The following is a 20,571-nucleotide window of genomic DNA, read 5'->3' as shown; positions in this document are numbered from 1 at the left end:
AAGCGGGGCAAGAGAGAAAGACTCAAATCTAGCAAACAATACTACTCCAAAATGAACCAGAGAAGAAAAGTGAATGATTTAAGAAGCTATTCAGAGTGTTAGAAAATTGTCTGAACCTTCCTAAAAGTAAAAGGGGAACCACCATGGAAAATGAAATTTCAGGATTATATTCCTCTACTATGGAAAATAATAAAACAAAACATGTATTTCTCAAAACACAAAGAATCAAAAGTGAGGAAGAGCAGTGCTTCAGGAGCATCAGGCTCTGGTTGTGAACAAAGCAGAAGAGCATTGCTCACCACCAGTTCCACAAGGATTATGTTGTCAGCCACTGTGGTCAGTGACCTGCAAAGCACCCTGCAGAAAGTTGAGGGTGAAGAAGAGATGAGCCACTCTGTGCTTTGGGAAAACAGCCCCTTAGACAGATGTATATCTCAGGAAGATTTTTTACTGAACTCAGATTCTTGCATCTTCCCATACATTGAAGAGCACTGAGTGATTAACTCAAGATATCTGTTCTTTGTGACTAGCAGTGATCTTTAACCAAGGTGTATGCCCAAATGCATGGATCCCCTAGCCAGAAAGCACTTAGAAGCTGGTGCTTCTACATCCTCAAAGGCTATCTCCCAGGCTACAGTCCTCAGTAAGTGAAAGCTGCTCAGTCGTGTGCAGCTCTTTGCAACGCTATGGACTGTACCAGGCTCCTCTGTCCATGGGATTCTCCAGGCAAGAATACTGGAGTGGGTTGCTATTCCCTTTTCCAGGGGATCTTCCTGACCCAGGGATTGAACCCGGGTTTCCTCCATTGCAGGCAGATTCTTTACCATCTGAGCCACCAGGGAAGCCCCTATAGTCCTCAGTAAGGTTCTTGAATAAAACAAACTCACAACTCTTACATTGTGCATTTTTCTTACAGTTGACATGGTCCCACCAGTTCCCTGATGCCATCAACTGCGGATACAATGAGCTGGGATTATTCTTCAGCTTAAAAAAAAAAAAATGAAGATGAGGAAGAAATATTTACAAGGCTAAGGTTTAAGGGCACTCTCTTAAAATTCTGGGCTTCCCTGGTGGTTCAGATGGTGAAGAATCCACCTGTAATGTGGGAGACCTCGGTTTGATCCCTGAGTTGGGAAGATCCCTGGAGAAGGGAAAGGCTACCCATGCCAGTATTCTGGGCTGGAGAAGTCCATGGACAGAGGAGCCTGGCGGGCTACAGCCTATGGGGTCACAAAGAGTCAGACATGACTGAGCGACGTTCACTTCTTAAAACTCCAGGACAGTGGTCACTGCGGGACAGGGCTGGGGATGACCGCCCACCCACGCTGGCAGACGAGGCTTCACCAGGCACACCTACCTTCAGTGTACCACCATAAACTCAAAGAGGAAGTGGAAGTGAAGAGACTTAAAATATGTTGAAGGGAAAGACATGCCCCTTAGATGAGACCAATATCTGGGGTCGCCACCACTGGAAATCTCTCAATTTTACAAGAAAAATAACGTTGGGTGCTTACCGTGGGCCAAGCCCTGTGCTATGCGTCTTATATGTATGTATTTAGCAATCACATCATCCTATAAGCTTGGGCACTAATAACATTACAGCTTCATAGATGAGAAATCGGAGCATGGAGAGATTAGGTAGCTTGTCCAAGGCCAAGCCCTTGGTACTCTTGGGAGGATCTCATTGAGGTGCGAGCATGACTACTTTGATGGAGATCCTTGGGTGTGGGTGTTTAGGCTCCGCTGTGGGTCACTGCTGATGCCACCCTAGCTGGGAGGGTCGGCATCCTTATTATTGCTGGTTGGGGGCAGGTGGAAGTTCAGGCTGCCTGTGTGGTCTCCACTGACCCCACAGGGTAGAGGGGGCTCATGACTGCCCAGCTGGGGTAAAAATTCTGGCTTCTCACATGGCCTTTGAGTCACCATCCTAGCTTGGAGAGACTCCTTAGCTTGGCAAGAATGGAATTCTAGGCTCCCTAGCTGGCTTTTGTTGGCATGGGTTGGGGTGGAACCACAGTTTTTATTTGTTTTTTTCTGTGAGGTTTGCAAGAATAGAACAATTATTGTCTAAAAATCTTCTGTCTTGCAGGCTGCCTTTTCCTGGACCTTTGGCTCAAAAAGGCTTTTCTTGGGGCTTTTCTGGGGTCTTTGCTTCTTGGCATTTGTAGTTGCTAGTTTCTCTAACACGAGTATGAGATGTGTGAGGCAACCTCGTTCTGAGGTTGCTCCATGACTGTCTTCTTATCCATCTTTTAGTGTCTTCTTCTGTTTGTGTTACATATAATATCGAGGGACTCTAAATGTACTTAGCCAAAGGAATAGGGGGAAAATGTGTCTATTTCATCTTCTGGAAGCAGAAGTCAAGTTCCAGGACTTTCGATTATTGCTTTGGCAACCTGGGAGAAAGAGGAATGTGGCTTTGAGTCACTGGTTCTGTGGGAGATGAGAGTAGTTGTCCAAAGCCGTGGCAGGGGACCCAGCAATGTGGCAGCAAGCGGGATTCCGGGAGAGATGGCTGGTAAGTGCTTCTCTGTAGAGCCAGAAACTGTGGCATCTGATGTTTGCTTTGAAGCAATTTCCTCCCCTGGATTCCAGTGATTCTCCCTTTGTCCTCTATGTTTATTGCATGCATGCTCAATTGCCCAGTTGTGTCCGACTCTGCAACCCTGTGGACTGCAGCCTGCAGGTCTCCTCTGTCCATGGGATTCTCCAGGCAAGAGTACTGGAGTGGGTTGCCATTTCCTCCTCCATGGGATCTTGCCCACCCAGGGATCAAACCTGTGTCTCCTGTATCTCCTGCATTGCTGGTGGATTACCAGCTGAGCCATCAGGATTATTATACACAGCACCCTAGTCTTCAAGAATGAAGGAGATGAACGAGAAGGCACTGTGATTGTATGAGGATCCAGGAGGGAGAAAGAGGTGACAGGGCCAGAGGTGAGGAGCCTGCAGAGAGGATGGAGGCCCGAGCCAGGAGCGGGCCCACGGAGGCCAGACCAAGGAGTTGGCGCTGAGTTTCCATAGAGCATCCTCTTGGCTCACGGGGCATCAGATGATGGCAGGAGCTGAGTCATCGTGAGAAAGAGGTTTTCACGGTGTGGAGGCAGCACCTGGCGTGGCTCTCTCCAAGCTCACCGCTTCATTGCTGGAGTGGAGAGAAGCACCTCTCCTTCCTGGTACACTGTTCTGACTCAGAAGGAACCCCGGGCGGCTCTCACCCTCACTGACTCTGCTGTGCCTCTTCCCAGGGGCCAGGCCAGCGAGAATGACTCAGCACACAGGCTGGCCTGTGCAAGACCCTGCCTGCATGCATAGGGGGGAACCATGAGGAGTGGGCTTTCTGGTAGACCTCAGTCATGGTCTCAGCCTTATTTTTTAAAAGGATTTTATTTATTTGTTTTGACGTGGACCAGTTTTAAAATCTTTATTGAATTTGTTACCATGTTGCTTCTGTTTTGTTTTGGTTTTTTGGCCACAAGGCGTGGGGGATGTTAGCTCCCCGACCAGGGACTGAACCCTTGCCTCCCTGCATTGAAAGGTCAAGTCTTAACTTCTTGACTGCCTGGGAAGTCCCGGTTTCAACATTTTAGAAAATTCATCTGCTTTAGAACACCTGGACCTGGAGAGCTGGCAAGGGCTGCACATGGCCAGGCTCACGGTAATATTACAGTGTCTCTGTAGCCTGGGTGGAACTTGGCTTGTGTGATTGGGGCTGTGGGCTCCCCAGGTGGTGCTAGTGGTAAAGAACCCTCCTGCCAGTGCAGGAGACATAAAAGACACGGGTTCTATCCCTGGATCAGGAAGATCCCCTGGAGAAGGAAATGGCAACCCGCTCCAGGATTCTTGCCTGGAGAATCCCAAGGACAGAAGAGCCTGGCGGGCTGTAGTCCATGGGGTTGCAAAGAGTCAGACACAACCGAAGCAACTTAGCATCCAATGGGGGCTGGAGAGGGCCAAGCTGGGGGATTCTAATTCTCCAGTAAATGCCAGCACGTCTTCTCAAATCATCTTTACCTAAAACCTAAGGCTCATTGTGATCTCCCCCACTCCCAAGTGCTCTCCCACACCTGCCCGCCTACCTTCTGAACACCCATGGAGCCTGTCTCCATCCCCCACCCCTTTGATGGGAGAAGCCACTGGAGAAAGCTCACTGATGTACAGGCTTTGTGTGGAAGACAGGCTTCCTGCTGCCTTTTGGTTGTCTGACGTCCTGGGACAGAGGGGAAAGGGGGATGACTACGAATATGACTGTGCGTGTGTTTGGCTTTCTCATCAAAATCTCTACATTCTGTGTTAATGGATCTGCCTGTTTTGTTCCCTGCCATATCCTCATGGCCTAGAATAGTGTCTGCTTCTCTATCAGACTCTAAAGAAACATTGCTAGGAGGGAAGGAAGGAGCATGGATGAGGAGGGAGGGAGCATTGTGTTTCTTTCACGGTGGGCCTGAACGTGTGGCCCACCAAGTTGTTAACTTTGGCCTTTACCCCTGAAGATGAATTATGAAGCCATGCCCCCAGTTCTTCCCTGGTGGCTCAGATGGTCAAGAATCCACCTGCAATGTGGGAGACCTGGGTTCGATCCCTGGGTTGGGAAGATCCCCTGGAGAAGGGAATGGCTACCCAATCCAGTATTCTGGCCTGGAGAATCCCATGGACAGAGGGGCCTGGCAGGATGCAGTCCATGGGGTTGCAGAGAGTCAGATGTGACTGAGCGACTTTCACACACACTCTTCCCTTGTTCTGCTCCCCTACAGCCTCCACAAGATTTTCACCCCACACTGGCCACATGAGTGTCCTCCAGGGGAACAGATGCAGGTGGAGGACCTCCTTGTGACCAGCAGAGAAAACAGGGCGGGCACTGCTTCCCTGAGTGCCTGTGGGTGGGGGCTAAGTACCCACAGCAGTGCTATAAAGGCTCCTTGGCCAGAGCCCTAAGGTGGGCAGCAGCTTCTAACCCTTCTCCCTGGAAGGGCTCCCAAGATGGCCCTGGCCCTATGGGTCTTCGGTCTGCTGGACTTAGTCTGCTTGGCGTCAGCCAACATCTTTGGTAAGTTCTGACCCTGCGGTCTCAGAGCATCGGGTTGGGAGGGACCTCTCAGGCCAACTCCTTGTTAGCCAGGACCTGCCCCAGGGCCTTGGAACATATGTGACCTCATTTAATCCTCAGTGTCCCGAGGTCAGTTATGCAGTCTTTCCTTTTCAGATGAAGAGACAGAGGGTCTGAGAAGTCACAGAGTCAGTGATCAGTGGAGAGGAGATGGGAAACTAGATCTTCCCGGTTGGATTCTAGTTCCCCTCACCCCACCCTGTTAGCAAATGCTGGGATTGACTGGTTTTTTTGTTTGTTTGTTTTTGAAATTATCTTTACAATCTCAAGTCCTAGGTTGTCCATGTGGGGTATTAGCAGGTAATGAAAACCACAAATCTACCCGTGGTGTGAAATAGACCTGAGTTCTATTATAGCTGAGGCTCAGCCACTTAGCGTTGACTTTGAATAAAGTCTCAGCTTGTTTCCTCTCTGGAAATGAAGCAGTTGTGACTGTGATTTCTAAATAAGCCCTTGCACATTACATGCATTCTCCATCGAGGCCAGGAAGGTGCTCTGTCTGCAAGGAGTACCTGGATAAACTCAAGAGTACTTCTTTTACGGTGTTCTCTGACCCAACCATGGTCTTGGGGAACGCACAGTCCAAGGGTCCACTGTGAATCCTTCTCTTGCCAGTGGTGTGATCCTGAACAGGCTACTTTCCCGGCCAAGTCTCAGGGCCACCTGGGTAAGACGGTGATATCACCTCCCAGGGGATCAGGGGAGTTAATGTCAAACTTGTGAGTAGCCGCAAAACTGCAAGTTGAAATATACTTGCTGTTGGTGGTAGAGATAAAACCCGGAAGAGTGTCTGTGTCTTCGGCGAGCCCGTCTCCGTTACTGGAATCCAGGCAGCAGATTCTCTCTCATAAGCGGCATCTCTTCCTTTGTGCAGAGTACCAGGTGGACGCCCAGCCTCTCCGCCCATGCGAGCTGCAGAGGGAGAGGGCTTTTCTGAAGCAAGAAGACTACGTCCCCCAGTGCGCCGAGGACGGCAGCTTCCAGTAAGGCCTCCTCCAGCCGTGTGGACCCAGGGGCCTTAAAGCCCATCTTCTTCCTGTCCCTGCCCCCTGCCCTTTACGCTCCTCCCTGAAACTGACCTGCGGCCACCGTCACTGGAGCGCTCCCCAGGCCTGTCAACACCGAGTCATCTGACCTCTGTCGCCCCAATCCATGCTTCCCTCCAGCCAGAACCAAAGACGTCCCTTCCTTTCCTGCCAAAACTTTTTACCGTAATTGTTTTAACAAGGGTGCATGGGGTGGCGGCGGCGGCGGTGGTTTACTCTCCAGTGATCCAACGATTTATGCTCAGATGCCCCCTCTCCTCCCTGACTTCAACTGGAGTCACCAGTCCCGCTCCACACCAGTCTTTTTCCTAACTGAAATGAATTAAAGCGTGGAGGGAAGAAGAAGGAGGAAGGGTACCTGATTGAGACTCCTGTCCCCAGGACCGTCCAGTGCGGGAAGGATGGGGCCTCCTGCTGGTGTGTGGACGCTGATGGCAGGGAAGTGCCTGGTAGCCGGCAACCTGGGCGGCCTGCGGCCTGTAAGTAGGAAGGGGAGGAACCGCGAGGGGCAGCTCACACCCTGAATACAGCCCTGGGCTTGGGTGCAACCAGGCTAGTCTCCCTCTGGGCTGCGGGATCATCCTCTTTGAATTAGGCCCTACCTCCTACGGGACTACTGTGAAAATCAATGGGACAATCAAGTCATGTGTTCAGCAAGTAGCCTCTGACGTCCCCCTGTGCCAGGCCCCATATCTGATGCTAAGGATGCATCAGGGTAAAGACTTCAAAGTCCTCTGAAACCAGAAAGCACCCTCTTGCACAGGAAGTGTTTTCTCAACTGGGATGTTTCTAAGATTTGAGACCGAAGGCAAAAACTTTCCTGTTAAAATAATTGCTATGATGAGTGGTCAAAGAAGCGTGTCACAGTAAAGCTAAAACAAGGGTCAGTTTAAGCCGCTCATCTTAAAATGGTGAGATTGAGCTTCAAACCAGTTATCCTGTAAAAGAGCCAAGCTCCGTTGCAGCGCTGGTTTTGGGGGCCAGCTTGCTGGCTTGGGGAGCAAGCTGACTCCCGCAGTCCTGCCGAGTGACCTCTGTTGGGTGCCCTGCTCCCACTGAACTCCAGTTCCTTGTCTGTAACATGAATACGGGAGCTGCTGTAGGGTCAGCTCTGATGGTCGTGAGAATTTAAATTGCGCAAAAGACACCTGGCCCCAGTAGGTATTGAGTGGGAGCAGCAATCACCAGTGTGACTAGTCCTCACCCACCTGAAGTAGGCTTGTTGTTCAGTCGCTAAGTCGTGTCCGAATCTTTGCAACCCTAGAGGCTGCAGCACGCCAGGCTCCTCTGTCTTCCACTATCTCCTGCAGTTTGCTCAAATTCATGTCCATCGAGTCGGTGATGCTATCTAACCATGCTCTGCCATTCCTTTGTCCTTTTGCCTTCAGTCTTTCCCAGCATCAGGGTCTTTCCCATGAGTTGTATTTTAATTCTATAGAGAAGGCAAGTTGGGCACGGAGGGGTGAAGACTCCCCCCAGGGAGTCTTCTTTCCCGCACAAGGCTGTGCGGGAAATTCGTATTCAGACAAGATATCAACAGCCAGCCTGTGCTCCCTTCACACCCCACCTCTTCAGCTCCAGGGCTGTTGGGGTGTCCCATGGACTGAGGGGACACGATGAAATCGGCTCTTCCCAGCTCAGCCTGCCGGATGTCAGAAGAAATCCTGGGATGTAGAGTTGGGCAGGCGGAATGCTGGCCCTGAGGCTGCTGCCAGCTCATGGAGCCTCCTTGGGTGGTGGGAAGGACCACCCTGCCTTCCCGCCCCTAGGGAGGGCGTGTGGTCCTCCGGGGCTCGGACCCCTGCGTGATGCCCCCACCCTCCTCTGACACCGCTCTTTGCCGCCGCAGGTCTGTCATTCTGCCAGCTGCAGAAGCAGCAGATTTTGCTCAGCAGGTACATCAACAGCACAGCCGCGTCCTACCTACCCCAGTGTCAGGACTCGGGGGATTACTCACCCGTGCAGTGCGACGTGCGGCTGCAGTGCTGGTGTGTGGACGCGGAGGGGATGGAGGTGTACGGCACCCGCCAGCGGGGGAGGCCGGAGCGGTGTAAGTACCACCGCTGGGGCCCCGGGCAGGCGGAGGCCTGGGGCAGCCCCCACAGCTGGCCGAAACGGGGTGAGGGCTCCCCGAGGAAAGGCGGGGGCGCTGGCCTTCAGCACGAGAAGGAAGGCGTTTCAGGAAGGTTTTCTCCCTTCTAGTTCTGCACCGTGGACCGCAGTATTCACAGGCTTAACAAGTAGGATTTCCGGGAGCATCAGGCCTTCGTCCCTGTTCCGGATGCTCTCGTGTGTATAGTAGGCACACAAGCATATGTGCAGAAGCACATATGCCTCCTCATATGGGAGGATTAGAAATTGTTTCCTAAACCTATGGACACCAAGGGGGAAAAGACGGGGGTGGTGGGATGAATTGGGAGATTGGACCTGACAGCCATACACTCTTGATATTATGTGTAAAATAGATGACGAATGAGCATCTACGTGTAGGACAGTCAGCTCTGCTCAATGCTCTGCGGTGACCTACATGGGAAGGAAATCCAACAAGGAGGGGACATATGTAAATATAGAGCCGATTCACTCTGCTGTACAGCAGAAGCCAACACAACATTGTAAAGCAACTATACACCAATAAAGATTAATGAAAAGTAAATAGATTTAAATTGTTTCCTTGGAAACGTTTAGGTCCAAAGAGCTGTGAGATAAGAAACCGCCGTCTCCTCCACGGCGTGGGCGACAGGTCGCCACCCCAGTGTTCTCCAGATGGGGCCTTCAGGCCCACGCAGTGCAAGTTCGTCAACACCACAGACATGATGGTTTTCGACCTGGTCCACAGCTACAACAGGTAAGGGCCCCGGGTGTGCCCAGCACGGCCCACGCCTTCCCGTCTCCCGCCCAGGCTCCTGCTGTCTGCGGGGCTGGGCGCTGGCAAGGGTGTGTGTGATACATTCAGCCCATGGAACTGAGAGAGGCCTCCTGTTCACTTTCCCGTGACGGACACTGAAGGCCCACGGCGTCTCCCACAAAACAAGCTGGCAATAGCTACTCAAATAAAATACATGAGCCCTCTGGCCCAGCCAGCCTACAGAGATGAAAACACCAGAATATGAAGATTCTTTATTAGGATATACTAGAATGTCCATGCATTGGAGAAGGAAATGGCAAGCCACTCCAGTGTTCTTGCCTGGAGAATCGCAGGGACGGTGGAGCCTGGTGGGCTGCCATCTATGGGGTCATACACAGTCGGACACAACTGAAGTGACTTAGTAGTAGCAGCAGCAGCAGAATGTCCACTGCATTTTTTTTTTTTTAATTGAGGCCAAAAACTGGGAACAGAGTGATTGACAACCCCAGGTGGGTGTCTGGATAAAAGCGTGCTGTGCTGTGCTTAGTCACTCAGTCGTGTCCAACTCTTTGCGACGCCATAGACTGCAGCCCTCCAGGCTCTTCTGTCCATGGGGATTCTCCAGGCAAGAATACTGGAGTGGGTTGCCATGCCCTTCTCCAGGGAATCTTCCCAATGCAGAGATTGAACCCAAGTGTCTGGCATTGCAGGCAGATTCCCTACCATCGGAGCCACCAGGGAAGCCCAAGAATACTGGAGTGGGTTAACCTATCCCTTCTGCAAGGGGTCTTCCTAACCCAGGAATCGAATTGGAGTCTCCTGCATTGCAGGTGGATTCTTTACCAACTGAGCTATCAGGGAAGGCACTGTCAATATTTCCGAAGCCCTTAAACAGAATGCACTCAGACTGCGTCTGTTGATTTGGAGTGGGTCCTGCAGCACGTTATGATAATATCGTGTAGGATACAAGGTGCACATAATATAAGAGGATTTAGTTTTTAGAACACAGACAAGCAAACAGGTCCTAATCTAAGTGTGTGTATATGATTATATGATGATGCTTGTGTCTGTATAGGATTCGGTGAGGACAGAGAATTACATGAATAAACACATACTGGGAGGTTCCCTCAGCCACCTTGAGGGTCAGGTTGCTGTGGAGGAGGAGGAGTCAGGAGGGGAGAATCCCCAGAAAAGGAAAAATGTGGACCACATTGATGCATTCTTATAAATGGCATGTATGTGTGCACCTGTTAAGCTTATTTAAGCTTAAAGATTTATATAACAAATATAAAAATGGTATTTTTTAATAGCTCTTGGCCCAAATGACTGGATGGCTTCTGGTTATTTAAGATGGTGACTTTATCAATACACAGGGCTTGCACAGACTTCAGATATAATCAAAACACTGTGAAGGAAAATAAATAATAATATTAATTTGTAAATACTGGTAGGAATTCTCTTAGAGAACCTGAGGCTTTATGTGTCTGGCTTTCAAAACCACTAGTTTCCTTCCTATGAGAGGGAATTCCCATGGGCTGTGCCCAGAGGGGTCACGGATCCGCAGCCTGTGACCAGGTACTGTCCCAGAGACAAGACTCATTCGAGCTGCGTGCTCTTTTCAAAACTGAGAAATTTTAAATTGAATCCTGTGAAATTTCAGTTTGTGCAGGTAAAAATAGTCCAACATAGCAATATTGTATGTTCAACCCAAGACACAAAATTCTGAGTTCTTGATTCTGAAGAACAAGGTTGGGGACTGCATGCATTGTCCCAGGGCACCAAGAAGCTGATTCTTTTTGGACCAAGTGCAACCCACCCCACCCTGCGCTGTGGGCCTCTTCCTGTATGCGCCACACTCCTCCTGCTCCAACTGTTGGCATTACCTGTCTGGCCCCATAGCGTTTGCCCTGTGACCCTCGTTCTGACTCTGCCACTGCTGGCAAAGTCACCGGGTCACTTATTTCTGAGTCTCAGTGTTCCCATCTGTAAGGACAATGCCAGCTCATCAGTCATGTGAAGATCTGCTGAGCCCTTGCCTATGAAACCACTGCGAAAATTGTAAATTATTATGCATTTGTAGGGAATCCATCACCAGCTTTTGCAAATGTAGGTTACATTCCCCTACCCACCTCAGGCCTAGAAAATGGCCTGCCCATGTGCATATTGGAATCTCTAAATGTCCTGGTTTACTGATGCTCAGCAATGCAAACTGATGTGTGCTCAGTCCAAGTTCAGTTGGATACTCACAGTATACAGTGGAATTTGGGATCCTTTCATCTACTTCAATATTTATAAAAATAACTGGAAAATGATGGTCTCTAGCACACAGTGGGGAATCTGAAGAACAGAAATTAAGGAACCCACCCTAGGAAGCACAATCTGTGGCTTATAGAACTGTCTGGCTCCTTTTCAGTTCAGTTCAGTCTCTCTGTCATGTCTGACTCTTGTGTGTGACCCCATAGACTGCAGCACGCCAGGCTTCCCTATCCATCACCAACTCCTGGAGCTTGCTCAAACTCAAATGTCCATCAAGGAGGTGATGCCATCCAGCCATCTCATCCTCTGTCGTCCCCTTCTCCTCCCTCCCACTTCCCTCCCAGCATCAGATTGTCTTTTCTAGTGAGTCAGTTCTTCGCATCAGGTGGCCAAAGTATTGGAGTTTCAGCTTCAGCATCAGTCCTTCCAATGAATATTCAGGACTGATTTCCTTGAGGATTGACTGGTTGGCTCTCCTTGCAGTCCAAGGGACTCTCAAGAGTCTTCTCCAACACCACAGTTCAAAAGCATCAATTCTTCGGTGCTCTGCTTTCTTTATAGTCCAACTCTCACATCCATACATGACCACTGGAATAACCATAGCCTTGATTATGGGGACCTTTGTCGGCAAAATAATGTCTCTGCTTTTTAATATGCTGTCTAGGTTGGTCATAACTTTCCTTCCAAGGAGCAAGCGTCTTTTAATTTCATGGCTGCAGCTACCATCGGCAGTGATTTTGGAGCCCAAGAAAATGAAGTCTGACATTGTTTCCATTGTTTCCCCATCTATTTGCCATGAAGTGATGGGATCGGATGCCATGATCTTAGTTTTTTGAATGTTGAGTTTTAAGCCAGCCTTTCACTCTCCTCTTTCACTTTCATCAAGAGGCTCTTTAGTTCTTCGCTTTCTGCCGTAAGGGTGGTGTCATCTGCATATCTGAGGTTATTGATATTTCTCCCGGAAATCTTGATTCCAGCTTGTCCTTCATCCAGCCCGAAATTTTGCATGATGAACTCTGCATATAAGTTAAATAAGCAGGGTGACAATATACAGCCTTGATGTACTCCTTTCCCAATTTGGAACCAGTTCATTGTTTCATGTCCGGTTCTGTTGCTTCCTGACCTGCATACAGATTTCTCAGGAGGCAGATAAGGTGGTCTGGTATTCCCATCTCTTTAAGAATTTCCCACAGTTTGTTGTGATTGATCCACATAGTCAAAGGCTTTGGTATAGTCAATGAAGTGGAAGTAGACATTTTTTCTGGAACTCTCTTGCTTTTTCAGTGATCCAACAGATGTTGGCAATTTGATCTCTGGTTCCTGTCACTTTTCTAAATCCAGCTTGAATATCGAATTTCTCGGTTCACGAAATGTTGAAGCCTGGCTTGGAGAGATGAATGTAATTGTGCGGTAGTTTGGACATTCTTTGGCATTGCCTTCTTTGGTATTGGAATGAAAACTGACCTTTTCCAGTCCTGTGGCCATTGCTGAGTTTTCCAAACTTGCTGGCATATTGTGTATGCTGCTGCTGCTGATGGGGCTAAGTCGCTTCAGTCGTTTCCGACTCTGTGCGACCCCATAGACAGCAGCCCACCAGGCTCCCCCGTCCCTGGGATTCTCCAGGCAAGAACACTGGAGTGGGTTGCCATTTCCTTCTCCAATGCATGAAAATGAAAAGAGAAAGTGAAATCGCTCAGTCGTGTCCGACAATTCTCAAAGAACTTGCAGGTGCCTGCTTGAGGCGCAATTCACAGCTTTGTCCACCAGAGGGCAGTCAAATAAAAGGCAAAAGTTCAGGACTAAGCATCTATTGTTAAAGAACCAAAAAACTTACCCCTGAAATGGGAGCTTTTCTTTTATGTAAGCAAGCATGTCTCTGAGTGAATTCTGATTTAAGAAGGTCATGGGAAGGGTCAGATAGTTGGTTACTGGAAGCCCAGCCATGCTCAGGAATTTTCTGATAAGCAGACCTGGGCAGTGCCAGCCCCAGCTTCTCCAGTGGGCAAAGTGTCAGGAGCCCCAGAGGCTATGTGGAAAGTATAGACGTAGTATCCTGGATGGTTGTCAGGTGAAAAAATGCCAGATGGCCAGTGATACTTGAATTTCAGATGAGCAAGGAGTAATTTTTCAGTTTAAGTGTGTCCTGAATATTTCATCAAGAATTTTAGAACTAGGTGAGGGTTGGAGATATGTCATGAACCATCAGAGTTGGATTTTAAAAAGAATGGATTGCAGTCAAGGAAGAGCAGTGGGTACCTAGAGATGACCCTGTAAGTTTGGAGGCCACTGTACTATTCCAGGTGAGAGGGGCTGTCAATTTGAACCACAGCAGGTGATGGAGAGGGTGATGGTGGGATGGAGTGGGATTGATGGAGAAATATTGACTTGGTGGGATTCATGGAACTTGGGGAAGGAACAGAGAGGAAGGGTGAGGGAGAGAAAAAGTCAAGGATGGCTCCAAGGTCTGGTTTCTGGTTGGCAGAAGAGGAAGAGTCTGGAAAGGAAAAGTCACAAATTTGCTTTTGGAATACTGAATCTGTGTCAGGAAGCATGTAACAGGAGGTTTCCTGTGTGCTGTTTTGGATCTGTCAGGAATTCTCGGTTCCTTATTAATTCCTGGATCCTCAGGAATTAAGAGGAGAGGCAAGCCTCTCCCGGGGGCTGAGGAATCCAGGCATTTCCTTCGTTAGTTTTTCTATATGGTGATAAGTACCCTCTTCCTTTTTATGAACTACATGGTAAAAGTGATTATTTACAACCCTCTCTCGTTCATATGGATGACCTCATGTTTCCTTGATAACTTGCAAGTTTTGATTTTATCTCTGCTGAAAATAGCTGCCTTTTAAGACAGTATAAATACTCACACAATGTTGAATAAAACCCCTTTGCTCCATCAGAGCTTTGGTCCCTGTTTCTCTCTCTCTCTCTTTCTCTCTCTCTCTCTCTCCCTCTCTCTTTTTCAGGCTGATTTCCTGGAGCGCAGAGGTTCTCTGAGTTCACTTTCCTGCCCGGGCTTCTAAGACCCTCTCGAGAAGGCGCTCTGCACCTTCACCCCATCGAGAGGGCGCCTGAGGCCTCCATGAACAGAGCAAGCCCCATGCAGGGGCTTTATTGGTTTTCTGCATAAACCAAGGAATATCAGCCTCTTTCTTTCTCCTTTACTTTCTTATTGGTTGACTCCGGACCACCAGGTTCCCGTCCATTAAAGGACCTCAACAAATCTGAAGAGATTTCTTTGGGAAATTCACATGCAGAAGTGGTGTAAGGCAGTTGACCCATTTCCATGGGGCCACAGGGAGCCCGGAAGTCTCACTTGCCAACATGTTTGTTGTGGGTTCTTGATATGGTGGGTGATGATTTACGCTTGAACTTGACCACAGCATTTGCCCATTTGAAGCAGATCCTTTTGCCTCTTGAAAAGAGCAGCTGCTAACTACACCTGTTTGGCTGGTGAATTTAGGAAAAAAAACCATGTCATGGTGGGGAGTAAGCTTTGCTGGTCCTTATCCCCCTTTCCCCATCTTTCACAAGGCCCTTGCCTAACCACTGGCTAAGGAAGTACATTCTGGTTAAGTAACCCTGGTTAAGAGCTGATGCCATGATCACGCCTTAGTGATCTGAGGTAAGACTTGGTCAACTGGTCTCTTTATCGGCACTTGTCCTTAGTGACAGAGCTCATCCAAACTTCCTCAGATGCACTGGCAACTCCTGATACACAGATGACCCAGTGAGAAGGAGCCGATGCACCTTAATATGCAGTAAAGGGGACTGGTTACCCGAATAGGAGAGCAACTGTGTACAGAAACCCTCATGGACTCATGATCGCCTGTTATGCTCACTGGTCTCTCTGCAGGGTCTGCAGAGGGGTCTGCCATGAACCAGGCATTGTGGGAGTCATCACAGCTCTTGATTTTGAGGGGGGATCTGCTGGTCTTCATCAAAGGCTGGATATCTGGAGGGACCGGCCATCATGAGAGGGGTGGGAGTGTCTGACTGAGTAAGGGTGCTGGCTACCTGAGTCCAAGGGCATGAATCCTGCAGTGCAGGTGGGCAAGACCAGACACCTGGTTGGGACTGACATTATATTTCATGGAGCCTTATTTGTGATTTCTTTAACTCTGTGTTGGCCACAACCTGAGCATAAATGCAGAAACACCATCATTTCACCCTCCACTACAATTTTCCTTCTTGAGGACTCTTTGATCATCATCCTGAGATGTTGCTTTTCATTCAACAAAAGGGAAGCATCCTTTTCCTTTAGTTGAAGGTCAAGGTGGGTCTTGGGGTTGAATTGGTGGAATGTGGTTTTAAACTTCCTGTGCCTCATGCTGGAATAGCCTGCAGAACTTTGGGCCAGCCGGGAGCCCAGTCCCTGTCTGTTAGATGCCAGGAAAACCCAGGATCCAGCAGAGGGAAGAGTGTCAGAGCAGAGGACTGCTTCTCGGGAGATGGGCAGGAGCAGGGAGCAGCCAGGCACACTGAGTAACCCCACTAACAGAGTCACTTGGTGGTGACAGCCTGGATTTGAACTCCAGCTCCCACCACTACTTTAGATGGTGGCCAACATACCTCACTTCTTTAACCTCTGAAATGAGCACACAAAAAAATACCACCTTGCTTTTAGGACAGTTAAGTGGATTAAATGAATGTCAATTAAACATTTTGCAGATTGTCTTTTACAAAGTAATGCTTAATAAAGGGAAGTGATTATCATAATGTTTTAACACGTTTAGAATTGAATTTATCCCAGGTTCCAATGAATGAACTTCTGTCATATTCCTCCAGTCAGTGTGAGCAATTGGGCCACGTGTGTCTTTAGCTTCTTGGCTCAGATGGTAAAGCGTCTGTCTACAATGCGGGAGACCTGGGTTCGAGCCCTGGGTTGGGAAGATCCCCTGGAGAAGGAAATGGCGACCCACTCCAGGACTATTGCCTGGAAAATCCCATGGACAGAGGAACCTGGTAGACTACGGTCCACGGGGTCGCAAAGAGTTGGACATGACTGAAAGACTTCATGCAACTTCCTAGAACAGGAAATGGCAACCCACTCCAGTATTTTTGCCTCGGAAATCACATGGACAGAGGAGCTTGGCAGGCTCCAGTCCATGGGGTCTTGAAGAGTTGGACACGACTGTGCGACAAACACTCATACTCATGCAACTCACTGACTGTAATGTTCTTTTTAATTTAACCCATGTACGCACAATTACAGACCAACAATCTGGAAAAAATCCGTAATTCTATAATCCGTGTGTACATAGGTTTTGTTTTGTGTATTCATTTCCTTTCAGATTAACTACGACATGTGCACTCTGTGTTGAGGTTCTGAGAAGTTCCTGGAAATATATTCCCTTCCGATTCTGGTTCATTTGAATAGGAACAATTGTAGTGTATGCACATGCCATTTTGTAGTCTACCCTTTTTACATAATGTTATGCATGCATTCATTTAGGGGATTTACCATAATTCACTTTCAATTTTCATAGCTTTGGACGTGAAGGTTGTCTTCAACGCTTTGCTCGAATATATCACACAGCAATAGACCTTTCTGTGCAGAGGGCTGCTGTTATACTTCTTCTAATTTATTGGTTGGGAATATATTTCCAGATACAGGTGGAAACGTACTCTGCTTGGTTTCATAGACTTGTTATGTGTGTGTTAGTCACTCAGTCGTGTCCGACTCTTTGCAACCCCATGGACTGTAGCCCTCCAGGCTCCTTTGTCCATGGGATTCTCCAGGCAAGACTACTGGAGTGGGCTGCCATTTCCTTCTCCATATAGACTTGCTATATGGAGCATTAAAAACTAATTTCTCCGTGTTACATAGAGATGAGCAGCTCCTCTCTGGCTGCTATGTCATTGCACATGGGTACAACTTTTTATCACTTGAGCTTCCTATTACTTCTAGGGTGGGTAGCCCAGCCAATTAGCTCCGTGTAGCAATTGTCGGGCCAGGCATGATTTAGGCATCTTTTCCCTCAACTTATGGAAATGAAGTATAGCCCTTGTTAGTGATGTCACAGTGATTTGGTGTTTTCTTCGACTATGGGACTGGGAAATGTCCTACATAAGAATTTCCTGTGGTGGAGCCTGGCTTCTTTTCCAGCTCTTGAGAAGTCGTAAAGGGCTCTGAAGTCATGTGATCTCCCCGAATGAGATCATCTGCAATGTGTACCATATGTTTGTAAAGCACACTTGGCCCTTTGTCTCGAGAGTTCTATTCTAGTAAAGGAACTCGTTATTGCAATGCTGATTAACTGTTTTCTGCTTGATCCTATGAGACACATGCTCGGGCATAAATTGGTCAAAGCCCACGACTGAGAAAAACACTAATTGGTAGGTGACAGTCAAGGACAGCTTCATTTTCACAGGTCCAGCCTCACTCTGGTCAGGGAAAACCAATTTAGAAAAAAATACATTGACTACAGGAAGCATGGAGCAAATGGCATGAAACAAAGAAGCAGACAGTTCTTGTTCCCAGATAAGATGGTTGCTGTTGTTTTTCAGTTACCAAGTCATGCCTGACTCTCTGTGACACCATGGACTGAAGCACGCCAGGCTCCTCTGTCCTCTATTTTCTCCTGGAGTTTGCTCAGATTCAAGTCCATTGAGTCAGTGATGCTATCTAACAGTCTCCTCCTCAGATGAGATGAGGCCACGTTAATTTATTTCTGCTGGAAGAGCTTGTGATGACTTGCCTTGTGTGAGGCGGTGACCACGAATGCTATTGTCTTGCAGGTTCCCAGATGCATTTGTGACCTTTAGTTCCTTCCGGAGCAGGTTTCCAGAGGTGTCTGGGTATTGTTACTGTGCGGATAGCCAAGGGCGGGAACTGGCTGAGACAGGTAAGCACACCCTCCTGAAAGCCTAACTGTCACTCCCTGTAAAGCAGAAATAGCGGATGGACTGTTATATCTGTCTACATGGTGGTGAGGTCAGGGCCTCCTTTCTGAATGAACCCATCCCTTCCAAACGCTTGCTTTCTTGGCTCAGGTTTGGAGCTGTTACTCGATGAAATTTATGACACTATTTTTGCCGGCCTGGACCTTGCTTCCACCTTCGCTGAGACCACTCTGTACCGGATATTGCAGAGACGGTTCCTAGCAGTGCAGCTAGTCATCTCCGGCAGATTCCGATGTGAGTACAAGCTGGAGGCAGATGTGTTTCCGCTAGGAGGAAACCACTCGGCTTTCATGTCCCTGCAGCCTCCGTGGCTGTCCTACCGGAGCGGGCGTGGGGATTGAATTGACTTTACCAGCGTCCAGAATGCGTGCTGTAAACACACTGCCTTTCCTGCCTGGATTTCTCGTAGGCCCCACGAAATGTGAAGTGGAGCGGTTTGCAGCCACCAGCTTCCGTCACCCCTACGTACCGAGCTGCCGCCCGGACGGGGAGTACCAGGCGGCACAGTGCCAGCGGGGAGGGCCGTGCTGGTGCGTGGACAGCCGGGGACAGGAGATCCCGGGGACGCGGCGGCGAGGGGAGCCTCCGTCCTGTGGTGGGTGTCCTCTCCAAGCCTCCCCGCCTTGTTCTCGTCAGGTCATGTTACTGTATCTCTCTCTCCAGACTGACCTTTCCAGATCACATTCATTCCATTGCCTGCGAGGGGTGCCCCACAGACTCTTTAAGTTCAACAGGATGGAAACCCGTCTATCATTATTAATTTCCATTATGTTTCTCATCCCGTATCAGACATGCGTGCTCCCTCAGGGAGCTCAGAGAATAGTAAGACAGGAGAGAATTAAGTGTACGGTGCCGCAAGAAAAGCATGTGCTGACAGGTCCAGGAGCACAGGGCAGCAGGGGTCAATTCTATCTGTGCCTGTCTGGCGAGGAGACACCCAGGAGGGCCTCATGGCAGAGGTGACACTTGAGGAGCTTCTTCTAAACTAAAGATGCTTCCTGAAGGATGAAAATAAAGAGAGGTGTTCACTAGAGTCAGGGCTGGGGAAGCGAAATTATAGGGACATAAATATGGATGGGGCCTGACTTAACGGTGGCTGGACTTAACAATTTTTAGACTTCACGACAGTGCAAAAATGATACATGTTCAGTGGAAATAGTGCTTTGAATCTTGAACATTTCCTGGCCTAGGGATATGTGGCATGGAACTGTCTCATGATGCTAACCAGTGGCAGTAAGCCACAGGTCCCAGTCAGCCACACGATTGTACCCCATACACTTACAACAATTCTGTACGCAGACAGCTATTCCATTTTTCCCTTCCAGTACAGTTATTCAATAATTCGCTGGCAGTCCAGTGGTTAGGATTTGGCGCACTGCTGGGGCCCAGGTTCAATCCCTGCTTGGGGAACTAAGATCTTGCAAGTTGCATGGTGTGGTCCACTCATGAGATATTTGAAACTTGATTACAAAATGGGCTTGGTGTTCAGATGATCTTACCCAGCTGTATGCTCATGCAAGTGTTCTGAGCATGTTTAATGTAGGCGGGGCTAAACTATGCTGATAGGAATTCAATGCGTTTTTGACTTAATGATATTTTCAACTTATGACGAATTTATCAGGAGGTCATTCCATCCTAGTTGAGGAGGATCTGTGATAGGCGTTGGTGTGCTAAGGGACACGACTGAGTGACTTTCACATGTGCTAAGGAACATGGACTCTGCAAGAAGGAGAGAGACAAAAAACTTGCTGGAGCATGTTTGGGTGTGTGTGTGTGTGTGTGTGCATGTGAGCTCAGTTGTGTCCGACTCTTGTGATCCCATGGACTATAGCCTGCCAGGTTCTTCTGTCCATGGGATTTCCCAAACAAGAATACTGGAGTGAGTTGCCATTTCCTCTCCCAGGGGATCTTTCCAGCCCAGGATCAAACCTAATTCTCCTGCTTTGGAAGGCAGATTCTTTACCACCAAGCCACCTGGGAAGCTCCTGTTTTGGTTGGGGGACTCTGAAAGGCACGGGTCATGAGGCCTTTCATATCAAGCAGAGCCTTGGGGGCTTCATCCTCCAGCTTTCACAGAAGCTGTTGAGGGCTTTGAAGCTGGAGAGTGCCCTGTGTGGGTGGTGTGGAAAGGCAGCCCAGGCATTTTGGAGGAGAGATTGAACAGGAGCATCAGGCTGCAGGCAGTAGGCATCTAAAGGTCATTGAGGTGTCCTAAAGAGAGACGAGTGGCCTGTATTACTTTCCTGAGGTGACTGTAGCAAATGACCACCCATGGAATGGCTTAGAACAGCAGAAATGTATTCTTGCGCAGTTCTAAAGGCTGGATATCTAAAATCAATGTGTCAGCAAGGCAGTGCTCGCTCCAAAGGCTTCAGGAGAAAATCCTTGTTTTTTCCTGGTTGTGATAGTCACCA

The 20,571-nt window shown here is 48.7% G+C and overlaps 1 protein-coding gene across 1 annotated transcript in view; it reads left to right on the top strand.

The window, feature by feature from the left end:
- Positions 1–4,980: 4,980 nt before the first annotated feature.
- TG (thyroglobulin) overlaps positions 4,981–20,571 on the top strand; it is a 235,784-nt gene continuing 220,193 nt past the window's right edge. Inside the window, exons 1-8 of the mRNA XM_055545720.1 lie at positions 4,981–5,047; positions 5,982–6,090; positions 6,535–6,632; positions 8,003–8,203; positions 8,839–8,998; positions 17,993–18,099; positions 18,248–18,391; positions 18,567–18,752. Coding sequence (XP_055401695.1) covers positions 4,981–5,047; positions 5,982–6,090; positions 6,535–6,632; positions 8,003–8,203; positions 8,839–8,998; positions 17,993–18,099; positions 18,248–18,391; positions 18,567–18,752 — 1,072 coding nt within the window. The remainder of the gene's footprint in view (positions 5,048–5,981; positions 6,091–6,534; positions 6,633–8,002; positions 8,204–8,838; positions 8,999–17,992; positions 18,100–18,247; positions 18,392–18,566; positions 18,753–20,571) is intronic.

This window comes from Bubalus kerabau, chromosome 14, assembly GCF_029407905.1.
Source record: "Bubalus kerabau isolate K-KA32 ecotype Philippines breed swamp buffalo chromosome 14, PCC_UOA_SB_1v2, whole genome shotgun sequence".
NCBI classification, from domain to species: Eukaryota; Metazoa; Chordata; class Mammalia; order Artiodactyla; family Bovidae; genus Bubalus; species Bubalus kerabau.
This window is presented reverse-complemented; position numbering and strand designations above follow the sequence as displayed.